At 42.5% G+C, this 15591-nt stretch overlaps 1 protein-coding gene across 2 annotated transcripts in view; it reads right to left on the reverse strand.

The window, feature by feature from the left end:
- Positions 1–12043, reverse strand: part of PAXBP1 (PAX3 and PAX7 binding protein 1) — a 28890-nt gene extending 16847 nt beyond the window's left edge. Inside the window, exons 1-7 of one of the 2 annotated variants that reach the window (XM_080556783.1) lie at positions 11460–12043; positions 10032–10160; positions 7497–7673; positions 5502–5597; positions 4668–4771; positions 3710–3930; positions 2556–2745 (exon numbers count right to left, since the gene is read on the reverse strand). In XM_080556783.1, the coding sequence (XP_080412909.1) occupies positions 2556–2745; positions 3710–3930; positions 4668–4771; positions 5502–5597; positions 7497–7673; positions 10032–10160; positions 11460–12024 (1482 nt within the window). In that variant the 5' untranslated portion in view covers positions 12025–12043. Of the gene's footprint in view, positions 1–2555; positions 2746–3709; positions 3931–4667; positions 4772–5375; positions 5598–7496; positions 7674–10031; positions 10161–11459 lie in introns of both variants that reach the window. The other variant, XM_080556782.1, reaches the window with a different exon arrangement.
- Between the last annotated feature and the right edge of the window lie 3548 nt (positions 12044–15591).

The following is a 15591-nucleotide window of genomic DNA, read 5'->3' on the forward strand; positions in this document are numbered from 1 at the left end:
TAAATTGCTTTTGCATGTAAAATAACAGCTCATCTAATCATGCTGTCACAGGTAGGCTGGTAAGAATTTGATTTTTCTGTGCCCCTTGTATTTTCTCAGGCTCAAAAAGTAAAGACACCTTACCACTTTCTAGCCTTCTCAGTAAGCATGATTTTGACAATAAGTACTTGTGAAGGAACTACTAGTCATGCAAGCGTCTTCCATTTCACTGATTTTTATCATTTAAGGGAAAAAACATTATATAGGATTTGACACTTCTGTTGCTTGTTTCTAAGTTTCTCAAAGAAGTTGCCTCATTGTACTCTCCATTGCACCTTACCAATCAGCAAAGCGTTTCTAACATTCAGTATCTCTTCAAAACCAGAATACAGGCAAAATGGTCTTGTTTGGATGGGGGTCACGAAGGACTGAGCATGGTGTATAGGTGCAGAAATAAGGTGGTAGGAAGACGAAGGTCTACCTTACGATATTATTTTCTGTTCTCCAAAACTAAGTCAATGGACATATATAGAAATTCTAGGGCATTGGACAAGAACACCGTGCACTCATTTGTGATTGTTCAGCAACCAACTTTTTCATTCAGACAAATAACAATGTGAATTCGACTAATAACCCTGACTAGTCCTGACAGAATAAAAAGAAAGCATCAGCGCATCAGATTTGGAAGGATAGGGAGCCCTGGTTTTATACAAATTTGGGATATGTGCTTATATATATGTATATACACACACACACACACGTGTGTATATATTTGTATGCATATATACAGACACATCCACAGTATCATATATACACACTTTCTTTGCTTTTATGTTATAATCATAATAACTATATTCATTATAAACACACATACATGCACTTGTTTTAAATATGAAGTAGCCAGGGCCACAGCTCCTACAAAAAAGCTGAAGGCAACTTATCTCTACACTCAAAAAATTGGATTCTATCTTCCTGCTGCATTTCATTATTTCACTGAAGTGAAAACTGATAAATCATTTTACTACTTTATTTTGTTCCCTCCTCCCACCCCTTTAAAAAAAAACAATTGCAATGTCCTGTGGGCTACTCTGAATTTGATAGTAATTTTGTCATGCTGAAAGCACTGAATTCTGAAACAGATTATTTGGCCAAAGAACAGAGAAATACATAGGACATCATAATTAACGTCATATGCCTCTGTTAAACTGACCATGTCACATCCTAATTTTGCAACTCACTGTACATACAGAAACCTCTAACTGAAAACAGAAACTGACTTAAGAAGCATGAGATGGAAAGTAACACCTTACAAGTTCAAGGGACTGGCATGTGGGGTATTTTGGGAAAGTCGGGTGTCCAGGTGTAGAATCTTTAGAAGACCAGGAAAACAAAGATATATCATAAGAAAGCAACTTTAACAAGCCTGTTTGATAAACTATCAGCAGCTAGTTTTCTTTATCACAGCTGGAATTGATTTATTTCCTAGTATAGCTAGGTAGGTCAATTCCCTTCGGACGAACTCAACTGAAATTGTTACACTATTAGTTAACAGTACACCTTCCTGGTTTTTGCTCTTCTTCAGTGAACAACACTTTTCAAAACCGATCAGTTAGCTGGGCGAATTAACTGGTCCACACTTCCTTGGGCTTGTTCATAACTGATAGTTATTCTCCAGCTTACAGGACTGAAGATGGGAATCTCTGGAGACAACTAAATGCCGAACAATTACTGTCTAACTGATTAGCAACCAGAATGCTTCTATATTCCTCTCTCACGCCTAACAAGATAGCTAAGCAGCAGCTTTAACCACTCGGGTAATAAGAAGATACCGTGCTATTGTATTAAAGTCAGAAGGCAACAAAGAAATAGCCTATGCACTGCTAAGTGAATTTTACAGCTCCTGTATGTGTGCATACGCATGTATAAACACACACATACGTATTGAGGAGCTTCTCTTAGTTTACAAAAAAAAAAAACCCTAAGTAAATATAGCATGAATAAAACAGGGTAAAAGAATTAAATTCTCAAGTTAGAAATATACAAGAGTATCATACTATATAAGTTGTGTTTCCGGTATTTTTTTTTTAAATAAAGGTTGGGTGTTTTCAGACTGCTACACTAATTTTAACTCCTTCAGACACTAGAACACTACCAAACACGTGAAACTGCCTGACAGGAGGAAGTTTGTAATAGCACAAAATACAATTTTCATATTGTGTTGATAAAGCATTTAAAGAGCTAGCAATGTTGTAATTCCGTCATTATTTCTGCATGTGTTGAGTATCAGGTTAACAAAAAATGTCATCTGAGTAACCTTGAAAAGCCATAAATCTAAAAAAACAGAGAATCTAAAAATGTTTTTAGCTTATCTGAAGTCACTAATACTGTGAGATAATGGTCTTTGATAACAACCTTCACTTTTCATCATGCTCTCTCTTCAACATTTGAATAACCAAACCTTTAGGAGTATGTTCTCAGGGGACTTTTTGAAAAAACAGAGATGTGTTTGGCATGTACTAAGAGTCCTTTTTTTTTTTTTTTTTTTTGAAAAAAGATGAATGTTTTTGCATCCTTACCTTTTCACTGAAACACTCAAGCAAGTCTTGGACATACCCTCGCATTTCTTGCAAAAACTTATACTGTTCACCAATACCCCCAGAAGACCCTTCTAATCTTTCAATTGCCTTGGTAGAGTCCTCTCGGCTTTGCTGATGTTTCTCATATTGCTGCCGATTAGCTTTGTGCAATTCTTTCATAGAGTCCAACCTGAGGGGCAACGGATAAATAACAAATTTACATCCAAAAGTCTATATATTTCAGACCGTTGTGATATTAGACAGTGCAAGTACCAAGTATATATATGGAAATATTGTAAAGAGACAACCTCTAACTTTCACTTGTCCCTTTCTCCCCTCTACATAAACAGCAAGACTAATGATTTAAATTAATTTTCTAGACTATGCTGAGTGCATTGTACTACCAGCTCAATTGTAATTCTTACAAGGAGATGTAGCACTCAGAATACTGCAAGGCCGACCCTACAGGAAAACTGGGAGGAAAAGGTATTTACGGAACAACAAAGAAAAAAAAAAGTATATGTAGGAACTATAGTTCCTACAAGGCAGTTGCCTTTGTCTACTAACTTAATTTACTATCAGAGTTTGTAATGCTGCACTGGGCATACAAACCAATACTGCAGACACGTAGAGTGCCAGGCTGTTCATAACTAATGATTTCTGACTGCAATTGGGTTGTTCATTCAGTAGGACATTTTGTGTACCTGACAAGCAGATCACAATGTTTAAACCAGAAAAAAATATCTATGTTTACATTAAAATTTAAACTCTTTATCTACTGAAGGGTAAAAATTTGATTTACTGTTTAAAAGACTGCAACTTGACAAGCTAAACACCTCACTAGCCTTTCAATTCTTGACTATAAGACTGTGTAGTGTCCAGAAGATGAAACTCAGACCTGTCTTCAACAAGATCAATGGTCACATATTTAAAGCTTCACTTCCAGAGAAGCAATCCAAGGAGTTTTTCGAACAAAGTGTCAATGTCATCTTCACTTTGAGCTTTTTTTGTTTGCCTTTTTTTTTTTAATGGATGTGCCAGTCAGTACTTTTCCAGCGATGAAACTCTGTGTTTGCTCACCAAGACTAAAAGGCGCCTGAGGAACAGAAAGCTAGGGGACAGGTCTTTAAGTCTAAAAAGATGGTCTGTCCTACCTGTCTTTAAGCTGTTTCTTTACCAAATCAATAGTAATAGGAGTCATCTCATTACTGGGTGTTTTGAAAGGAACTGTATTATCTGTTTTTTGAGACTTGGTTTCTGATGATCCATACGTAGCGTAAGTGTATGGAATGCCGTATGACGAACCATAAGACAATGTCTGGTAAGTGTTCTGGTAGTACAGATTATTCACTTCAGCAGGCTGACTTGGTTGAACCTAGAGGAAGAGGACATGATTGTACTGTGTTAAAGAAGGGAGAAACTTTGTTTCACATCTCAAAGCTTACAAAGTGCAAAATGTACACAGAAACATACGAATGTAATTCTCAGAAACACCTTTTTAAATGGACAGTCTTAGTATCATTATTATTCTAAATATTTATACTTACAGCAAGTTACTAAATGACACTTTTAACCAGCCTACAAATCCTACAACAACCAAGTATTTGGGACTGCATTAATTTTGCCAAGAGCATCTATTAGAATCAGCGTTTGATTTTGCTGAAATGTTTTTTAAAAAACACTTATCTTCAACTGAGTGACAATTCACTATGACTGTACAGACAACATATGGCACAACCTGCTACCAATTCCAACTCCGTTTACGTCACAACAGAAGACACGTAAAACAGCAATGAAGCACATACTGTTTACACAGGCTGAAAAAAACACTGGTAAGAACAGAGGTCTCTTCAAAGCATCATTATTCTTGTTCTTTTTGAGGCCGCAAATAAATGCTGTTTACATGATCAGTATCTACCAAGAACAAAGAGACTAAAGAAATGGATACCACCAGATATTTAAAATCTGACCTTTCACTTCTTTTTAAAGAGTATCAGAAGTTACATACTAGTATTCTCAGACAACACAGCCTTCCGTAAACTCCCCAAGTTTGTAATGAATTTATCCAGCATAGCAGAAACAAACCAAAAAGAGCTCAAATGAAATACATGCCTGAGGTATGTTGATTCCTTTCCGTATCTGTTCTTGCTCCCATCTACTGAGTTCTTCATCTTGTTCCCCTGCCACCAGTGCTTCGTCATCACTTCCCTCAATACCTGAAGAGGAATAAAACAGACAGGTAACAAAAAGATCATGTATTCATAGTAAGGGCCATGAGTTCCAAAACCTAAAAGACCACACTTTGGTGGGAATATCTCAGTGCATTCTCCCTTTTTCTTCACAAGGAATTAAGAATGCTAATCTGTAAATCATTATCACAGAGGTTCCATTTCAAAAATCCAATGGCTGAGTTTGCAATTAACTGTTGATAAAGCCCCCTAATAATATAAACCTATTACCTTACTATTTCTCCTCCTCCAGAAGATTATTTCACCTGTTTGCCAGGAAGCAGAATCCTATATTGAAGAATTAATGTTTTTCTTTTGACAACTATATACTTCCTAAGAAGTACAGGAACAACACTAATTGCTCCTTAGTTTCTACCAGATTAAACAGAGTTGTGTGCTTCCAACCAAAAGAAGATAGCCTATGCACAAAATTGTATACGCAGATTCCATTATGCAGTACTTTTTCTTAAAAGAGAAATGTAACTCCAGATTTATGCCTGTTTAAAAACACTTTGTTTAAAATTGTTAAAAGGGAGCACTTGCAGTAAAAACAGTGCAAATAATACCAGCTGTCTCTCTAAAAAGGTTTTACCTATTTCCTCAGCAATCTTTTGCCTTTGGGATTTTTCCTTCACTGTAAAAACTATCCTCCTCTTCTCGTCATCATCTTCATCATCACTGGCATCATTTTCATCTTCTCGAACAAGGCGGCCTTTACCTGGTTCACTGTCAACGGGGGTAAAGTCTCCAAGTTCACGAGCCATTTGACGCTTTTTTCTAGCGGCATGAATAAAAGCAGCATCTGGAATTTCTCCTAGAGATAGACATTTACACTGTTAAAACAACTGCTGCAATAAAACAGGTATTGCGACTCCTTATTACTTATCTCTGCCACCCTATCAAAACATCTTTGCAAACCGCAAAAAAAGTGAGAGGAAAAAAATCCGTACTCACAGAAACATTTACAAGAAACTTAAAAGGTACATATGCAAACTTTATTACTCAGACCAGTAACTCTTAAAGATGGGATCTTTCCCAAAAGATCTGGCTCTGCTTCCATTAGCTGACATGCCGTAAGGGCAGACGCCTCATGTCCCTCTGGGATATATTCCTAGAATCACAGAATGGTTTGGGTTGGAAAGGATCTTAAAGGTCATGTAATTCCTTCCCCACTGCCATTGGCAGGGACACCTCCAACCAGATGAGGTTGCTCAAAATCCCATCCAATCTGGCCTCAAACACTTCCAGGGATGGGGCATCCACCGCTTCTCTGGGCAACCTGTGCCAGTGCCTCACGACCCTCATAGGAAAGAATTTCTTCCTTATATTTAATCTAAATCTGCCCTCTTTTAGTTTAAAGCCATTACTCCTTGTCCTATCACTGCACTCCCTGACAGAGTCCTTCCCCAGCTTTCCTGTAGGACCCTTCAGGTACTGGCAGGCCGCTGTAAGGTCTCCCTGGAGCCTTCTCTTCTCCAGGCTGAACAACCCCAACTCCCTCAGCCTGTCTTCACAGGAGGGGTGCTCCAGCCCCTCGATCATCCTCGTGGCCCCCCTCTGAACTCATTCTCACAAGCCCATGTCCTTCTTGTGCTGGGTCCCCAGAGCTGAACACAGTGCTCCAGATGGGATCTCAGAAGAGCAGAGCAGAGGGGGAGAATCACCTCCCTCGCCCTGCTGGCCATGCTTCTTTAGAGAAGAGGAAGCCTTTTACAAAAACCTGACTGCTGCACCAGGAAGAAAATGAGGCTCCTGATTATGTCATATCTTGTCCTGATATTGCCCCTAACTCTTCATACTTCTGGAGAACAAAAATCCTCAACCATTTCAACAGATGATGGTAGCTCTGAGATCAAAGGACATCAAATAGGAGTAACAAAGCTAGTAAGAAAAGATTGTAATACTGAAAGGAAAGAAAAAAAAACACATGTAAGAAGAAAAAAACTAACTTCCCTAGCACTGAATGAATGCAACTTACTTATACATTATAAAGAATGGCCCCCACAAATCAATCTTTGTAACACCAGTAACTTTTTAACATTACTTTGCCTAGTCATGCACAAAATGTTGAAGTTCAGATTCTCTTAACACTTGAAATAAGGTATTTTTTTCAAGCTAGCAGTACCTTTACAGATGCAATAATGAACATATCGCGCCCTTTTGCAATTGCCCCTAAAGGAAAAGTCATTTGAGAATCAACTAGGATCCCAAGCGTGCAGATGGAGCTTCTATTTGGGGAGATGGCCACCACATTAATCAGCTACCGATCAGCAAACTACTTTCAAAAACACTTTCTCAAATGGATTTCTTTGGCCTCAAGGCCTGATAAGACTTCATTAGACAGAAGAAGATAGGAAACCATTTGAGACACCTTGCAGACGTGTAACCAAGACATTCAAATTAAATACAGTATTTTAACTGAAATCAGTTAAAATTCATGTTAAGTCACCTATTCCAATCTAGATATTTCTCATAGTTTGTCAACACTTTGAGAAATTCCTGGTTTTGACATCAAGATTAAGCATTCTGTAGTAAAACATCTTCTCCAATAGGGCTTGTAAAATTGAACATCCTTGGAAAACTGCATTCTCTTGAATCCTCAGATGCTGGATATACTGCTGAAAAACATTCCCTAATCTCTCAAATATTTTAGTCTGCTGCAAATGCTGGCTAAAGCATCTGTTAATATATCAGATGTATTACAATAACCAACCTGGGCGGAGAACATTCAGTGAAGATAGAGCACTTGAAAAAGCCCCACCAGCTTTTGGTTTTTCTTCTTCCTTCTCACTTTCAACTTCCATTTCTTCTTCACCTTGTTCACTGTTTGCAGTCCCATCTTCTTGACCTATATCCTTAATCTGTCCTGTCTTTTCTAGTGGTGGTTCGACTGTTAAGACAACAAAGCCCACATTTTACTCTTTTGTAAAGGTCACTTGGAGGCATTTTTTTAAGGTCTAACAATCTAAAATAAAAAACAAATGAAGATGCTAAATGATAATTTTACTACTTGGAATCTAGCAAAATATGCAGATATATCTGCATATATGCAGATATATAAAAATATCCTTTTTATTTGTGATTTAGTCACTAACATTCTCTAAAAATGAAATGTTACAAAGCAGAAACCACAGCTACATTCCACATATTGCCAAGTATTAAAAAAGTGAGGGAACTTGATAATTAAATTCATACGTACAACCTTCACACAGTCTCTTGTGTGACTAATTAGAAAGCATTGCCCTTGTTGTGCCAAATCTTTCTACAAGAACAGATTATTTCAAAAGAACTGTTTCACTTTCCTCCTGTGCTGAGGTACAACATTAACCTGCGTTAGGTGGGCAATACACAGATACAGGCAGCATAAAAACACAAATTAAATCCAACTATCCAGTCTACACTGCATACATCTGAATTTTTAGACTTCAGCATTTGTTTAGAGAATCCAGACATCTGATTCAGTATCAGCCCCTGCACTATAACGAAGCCAACTACAGATACAAAACAAACAGAAAATAAGCACACACTAGCCATGTGCAAAATGCAAATCTTTACAGAGCCTTAGTGACAGAAGCGAGAATGAAGATCTGGCTTTCCACAGGTGACCTGAACATTAGCCACAGAAGTCATAATTTCTGTTTCTGCTCACACCCCATACCATTACACAGGCAACTTGAAGAAAAAAAGAGAAGGAAAAAAGTAGGGGGGGGCAGCTTTTTAGCTTGGCAAGTAGCGTGTGGTTTGGCTTCCACCCAAGAGATCATAGAATCATTAAGGTTGGAAAAAACCTCCAAGATCGTCTGGTCCAACCGTCCCCCAACCACTGCTATCACCCACTAAACCATGTCCCCAAGCACCATGTCCAGCCTTTCCTTGAACACCCCCAGGGCCAGTGACTCCACCACCTCCCTGGGCAACCCGCTCCAATGCCTGACTACTCTTTCTGAGAAGAAATGTCTCCTCATTTCCAACCTTAACCTCCCCCAGGCACAACTTGAGGCCCTTCCCTCTAGTCCTATCATCAGTTATCTGCAAGAAGAGGCTGACCCCCAGCTCCCCACAACTTCCTTTCAGGTAGTTGCAGAGAGCAATAAGGTCTCCCCTGGGCCTCCTCTTCTCCAGACTAAACAACCCCAGTTCCCTCAGCCGCTTCTCACAGGACTTGTGTCTCAGGCCCTTCACCGGCTTTGTAGCCCTTCTCTGGACACGTTTCAGAGCCTCAAGGACCTTCCTGTAGTGAGGGGCCCAAAGCTGAACACAGTACTCGAGGTGTGGCCTCACCAGAGCAGAGTACAGAGGGACAATGACTTCCCTGGTCCTGCTGGCTACTATGTTCCTGATACAAGCCAGGATGCTGTTGGCCTTCTTGGTCACCTGGGCACACTGCTGGCTCATGTTCAGGCAAAAAAAGAATTTGTGGGTTTTTAAAATGCAGAAAAAGTCCTTTTAAGATTTTTAAAGGACTAACTAAAAGTTAAAGAGTTTTGTGATTGGAAGAAGGGAAATTTCTCCATCGTACCACGTTCAACTCTCGTAAGTTTCAGCTCTATCAATGACGTTTTTTGATCATAAGCCCATCACTTCTAGACATGGGGCTGCAGGTTATTAGTCTACACAAACCAACTAGCAGAGGAAAAAGAATCAATACACTTTACCAATGAGCTTCCCAATAACCAACAGCAGACGTACAATGAAACTGAAATCCCAGACTCTATTCCGAGCTCTGTGTATTGTTAAAAGATCCTTCTGCTCCAACACTTTCATCCTATCATCCTGATCACCAACTCTGCTCTAAGGTCCAAACTGCGTGAAACACGCAGCTGTTGGATAATTTACTTAATAACAAAAAACACCACTCTGCTCACCCCATGATTTTCCTTCTTGAGAAGCTGCATTACAAGGATATCTTGTCAGATAAGCACCAGATGCAGGAAGAAAATAAACTAATCTGACATAAATAGAGCTGAAATACAGAAACTACTGAGGTCTAGTGACAACTGCATAAGTAGCTATCTGAGAAGCTTCATCCTTTGGCGTTCATTTCCACATGACAGAGATTCAGAGAACTCTACCAGCTTCAGACCAGCATTTGCGAGGTTCAAATGGACACAATTTAATGCATGCTCTACTTCAGTTCTAAATGCTAAATTCTCTGAAAAGACAGAGGATTCATCATGAAAACAAGCCATTTATATTTACAATTCTTAAACCTTTGCCATTACAGAGTTACTGTTAGTTTTGCAATTACCATCTGTCGGAGAATTGACCTCTGTTCTAACTTTTGATTTTTCAAGATCTTCCTTGTATTCTTTCTTCAATTGTTTTACAATCTTTTTGCTGTAACTTGATTTCTTCACTTTGAAAACTTCTTCGGTTTCTTTAAAAGAGAAGTTGGAAAACACTACGTTAGATCTGCCAAGAAGTTTACTTACTGTTAGATTTCTTAATTTTGTACCTAGAACTTAAGTGCCACTAGAACGTAATTTCACCCAACTATACAGTTGCACTGTCGTAACACAGAGTTGCACATCCTTTCACAGGTACTTTCTTCCTTGTTTTTTGGGAGGTCATTTTCAGGTACATCCTGCTCACAGAACAATCAGAGAAATGCAAGGCAGAAGTTACACAGAAGTGTACAAGATGACCTGCATTTATCTGACTGTATTAATCTTTGGTTTTGTTTTTTATTTGTTTTTAAACAACTGATCCTTGACTGTGACCACAAATTTGGAAGAAAACAAGAAATCCCAACATTTTGGGTTATCACTCTTTTCATAGCCTCACACAGACGCGTGCCAGTATGACTAATGGGCAAGGGAACAACTGTGTTTTGTTGTTCTACCAGTTTAAAGGCCTGCAGAACTACAACCTACCACAAGGTATGCAGTAAGTTGAAGAACTAAATTGCATCAAAAAAACCCACACCACAGATTAACGTGGGAAATCCAGAGTTTTCAGAATTTCTAGCAGGATTTCTGTCACAGTCTTACAACCCAAGTTCCAGTGATCACTGGAAATTCCTTCAAAGAGGACTCAAAACGCATACTAACCGTCCCGCTGACAAAAGGTATCACAAGAACGCTCCTATTAATCCCATCCAGAACTTCTGGGATGCAATAAACTCAGGAGTTTGAGGAGTACTTTTGATTATTTTTAACATACAATAACTACTACCCATAATCAGATTATCTGAGTGAGAACAGACCAATTCATGAGCACGATACCTAGTGGAATCTAGCAGAAATATTAGCCAAAACACTGCATGAACACAGCTAAGCTATTTTGCTAAGAGCTGAAGCCCAGAAACCATTCAGCCACTTTTCTGACTATTCACGAGGGTTAACCTAACAATCCTCGTGGACTCCGAGATGAAGCAACTCTGCCACAAAACCCTCGCAGGGGCTTTGTCGGATCCAGCCTTTAACACCGGCCACACCGGGGGAAGATAAACCCGACAGGGAAGCTCAGCAAAGACACCCCTCCCTCAGCACCACAGGCGCGGGGCGGCAGGGGCCGACGAGGCCGGGCCTAGCTCCCGGTGCCTCGCACCCCCTGCTCCCCCTGCCTCACACGGGGCGCCGCAGCCCCCCGCCGGCCCCCACACCGGGCGGCGCGGCCACGAAACAAAACGCGTCGGAGGCGCGGGGCCGGGGCGAGCAGCCCCCCGCCGCCTCACCCTCCTCCTCGTCCTGGAAGCTGAGCAGGCTGGCCCGCGGCACCTCCTTGCTCTCCCGCGGCCGCTTCTTCTCCTTGTGGCGCCCGGCGGCCGGCAGCCCGTTGCCCTGCTGAGGGGCCGCCGGCGGCGGCGGGGGCAGCGGGGAGGGCGGCGGGGGCACCCCCAGGCCCGCCCGGTCGGCCGCCATCAAGCCCAGCCCCAAGCCGAGGGCCGCGCCGTAGCCCGCGGCGCAGGCGAAGGCGGCGGGGCTGCCGGGCAGGGCGAGGGGCACGCAGCCGGGCGGCAGCGGCAGCAGACCGGGGCCGCCGGGACCGCCGCCGCCGCCGCCTCCTCCCCCGGCCGCCGCCGCCGCCACGGCGGAGGCCTCGGCCGGCCCTTCCCCGGCGGGTCCCGGCGGCGGCTCGTGGGGCGGCTCCTCGTCGCGCTCCTCGTCCTCCTCCTCCGAGTCGTTGCGCTTCCTCACGTTCACCCGCCGCGCCTTGCGGAACATGCCGCCGGGCGCCGAGCCCCCCGCGCCGCGCCGCCCCGCCACCGCGCCGCGGCCCAGGCCCGGCTCGCCGAGCATGATGGCGGCCGCCGCAGCGCCACGCCGCCGCAGCGCCCCCTGCCGGCCGGCCGGCCGGCCGCCCGCCGCCACCGCCGGGGCGCCCGGGCACGGAGAGCCCGCCCGCCCCGGGGGGCGGCCGCCATCTTGTGCCGGGGAGCGGCGCGGGCTGTTTGAAACTGCGGGGCGGCTCGGCGGGTCCTGTCAGGCCCCGTTGTCGCCTCCGCCGCTCCCAGCGCTTCTCCAGGCTCGCCCCGGGGCTCTACACGGCCCTGAGGGTGTCTGCTCCCTCCAGGCTGGGGAGGGAAAGTGGTCTGGTGGCCCTCCAAGTGCTAAATGGCGGCGTGTTTTGGGGCAGGGGTCTGTCAGGGCTGTGGGCACCTTCAGGAGAAGGCAGTGCAGCTGGCGGTTGACTAAAAGAAAAAGCATAGAATCATTAGGGTTGGAAAAGACCTTCAAGATCATCTGGTCCAACCATCACCCTACTACCAATGTCACCCACTAAATCATGTCCCTAAGCACCACGTCCAACCTTTCCTGATGAATGATGAATTTGGTGGCAGATGCTAACAGATCATTTGACCTTTTTAAAAACAGGTCTTTCAAGTACATTTGTTGGAAACTGGAGGGGTTTCATCCTTCCCACACTATCAAGAGCATACCCAGCAACCACTCTTTGCCAAGCACTGCTGGAGTCCACACAGGATGAGATGTGACAGGCCTGGCTGCCATCCTGCAGCCTCTCCCTGCTGTGGAAAGCTTGCTTTTGTGCTGCTATCAGTCCGCGCTGGCTTCCTAAAGTTACACTCGAACTACTAGTTGGAAGGAAAACTACAGCCTCTATGTCATTTTTTTTTCCTGTTATGAAAAAACTGCCTCAGTTTCCATTCATTGGGATATCCAATAATTATACATCAAGACTAAAGACTGGCACATACATACAGGTTGAACCTGATACATGGAGGACAAAAGCATTGTGTATATAAATATTGGTCACTGTAGATATATGATGAAACACCACAGGTTGTTGGTTCTTGACCTAATGCTAAGTTTTAGAGGGTGGTTGAATGCAAGTATCTTATGCTGACATTTAAAAACAGATTGACTAAATCACATAATTGTTTCTGCTGTGTGATACTTAATGTACTGCTGCAGGTAGTTCATGTGCAGCCAAAAGAAACCACCAACTGAACTAGTAAAGCTCGCCATGTATGCATTATATACTTTGGTTTGTATTTTGTGCTTTCCATTGCTCTGAGGAAATTCTGTAAGCCGCTGAATGGCAAAACCATATAAAACCATATAAAATTTAGATTGGGAGAATCAGGTTTTAGTATCTGTTGGAGAAGAATGGGTGAACTGCAAAGATCAGTGCAATATTGGTGCTGTAAATTTCTGCTGGTCATGTAAGTGAGAGGATGTTTTTTTCCTGATTCCAGGAAAATCTCTGCAGTGGTTACTTGTGCACAAGAGTAAGATGTCTTTTACACGATCCTTACTCAGAACACTGCTGTGGCAAAATGAACTGAAACTTTAATTTGCACCTTTAGAAAGCATATGGATTTATTAATGTCGTGATTTCTTCCCTACAAGGCCAGAATACACATATCCTCAGTTACTGCTGCATGTGTGGATTTCAAAAAGTAACCTCAGCAAAGCGTTGCTGTCATGGCAAGGTACTTTGTTACTGTGCTATTCAGTACATTTTTTACTAGAGGGCAGCAAAGCATCAGTTAGTGAATTCACGGAAGGTGATTTAGGCTTGATTTTTAACAAATTTTTAACAGAAGGTTGAGAACATTTAGAAAATATAATTATATGTGCCACACTTTTTTTTTTTTTTTTTTTTTTACAACAATATCCTGTGCAGGATTACTGATTAGCCTTTGTGAGGGCAATGTTAGTACTCTTGCTCAGACTGTTAAAGGATGAGATTCCTGGACAGCCAGTAAGACTTACTTGTCTCTGTTTGTAATATGCACCAAGCATGTACATGCTCAGAATGACACCCCTGTTCCCAACATCTGTCAGTTCAGCTTCAGCTCCTAACCATGTTTTAACTTGTGACAAAATTGTGAGAGGGATCACTAGAAACATTTTTGATTTGGGGAGAAGGCTTACAGTTTATTTCTAAGGTGCTGACAAATTAAAACCGTCTTTACAATAGCTGATTTAATAGCTCTCTGAGTTAAATCGAGTTCAGTCCCCAGCCTTCAAACATCCATGTGCTTAAATCTGTTAATTTGCAATTGCAAAAGACCCGATTACTTCACTAGTTAATACATGGTTGATTTCAATGAGAAAGCTCGCAGTAATGAAGTTATACATGTATTTAAGTAGTCTGAAAAATTAAGTTGTGTTACCTATCAAAACCACTCCATCATTGATTACAGTTATAGGAAAGACTTAGTTTAAAGTTGCTGAAGCAAACTCATAAGTCCCTCAGAATCTTACTAACTGTTCCCCTCAGCACATGTATTTTATCCTAGGTCAAGAGAAAAAAATATTATCTAAATCCTTTGCTGGCAATGCAAGACTTATGAGTCGCTATTCCAAATCCTTTATTACATTATATGCATTGATCCCAGCCTTAATCGTATCTCATAGAACGTGAATCCTGCAGACATGGGCAAGGAGTGGTCTTCTGACTATCTATGCTGCCCTGACATTTGATTTTCAGGGGAATGGCAATCTTTCTCCCACAATGCCGCTGCAAATTGTTTGCTACTTGTCTGCCTGAAGCCTTGTCTCCCTTATCAGATGAGAGTTGCAGAACGGGTGGTTCTCCTTTTTTTTCAGAGGGGAGAGTTTACCATTACCATAAAAGATGAGGTCAAGTTCCCTGCATTTGGGGAAATTGCAGGAGCCAGCACACCCAAAGATACAGGCTTTTTTTTCTTTTCTTTATTATTATTATTTTTTTCTGGAAAAATCATCTTTGTGGTTATGGTGTCCCCCCTGTCTCTTGCCCAGCTCTTTCCTAAGATGTGCAGAGGGTGAGAATACCCTGCTACATGTACCCTCCATCACCTACCGAAAATCCAGCCCACCGTACCCCCAGCAAACACAGGTTGCTGTCCATCTCACATATGCAGCACCGGTTGTGCTCTGAGGTGGGATGCAGACTGTGTACCCCATCCCTGCTGTCGTAAGAGGCTTGGTTAGGCACGAGTAGGTCTTGGGTGATGCGCTGGAAGTCCAGGCGGTGCCCACTTGTGGTGATGTTGGTGACATCCTTGCCAGGTGTGGTGGTTTTACCCAGCTGGGCAGCTGAGCTCTGCCACAACTGCTCTCTCACTTCCCCTCCTCAAAGGGAAAGGGGGAGAAAATTCAATGAAAAGTGCTCAAGGGTTGAGATAAGGACAGAGAGATCACTCAACAATGATAGTCACGGGCAAAACAGTCTCAGCATAGGGAGATTAATAAAATGTATTACCTATTACTAACAAGCTAGAGCAGTGAGAAAGAAACAAAGCACAAACTAAAGACACCTACCCACATCCACCCTATTCCACCTCCTCCCCCTGCGTGGCATAGAGGAATGGCAATGGGGGCTGTCGTCAGTTCCTGACGCTTCGTCTCCGCCTC

Source organism: Anser brachyrhynchus, assembly GCF_964034855.1.
Source record: "Anser brachyrhynchus genome assembly, chromosome: 1".
Classification (NCBI taxonomy): Eukaryota; Metazoa; Chordata; class Aves; order Anseriformes; family Anatidae; genus Anser; species Anser brachyrhynchus.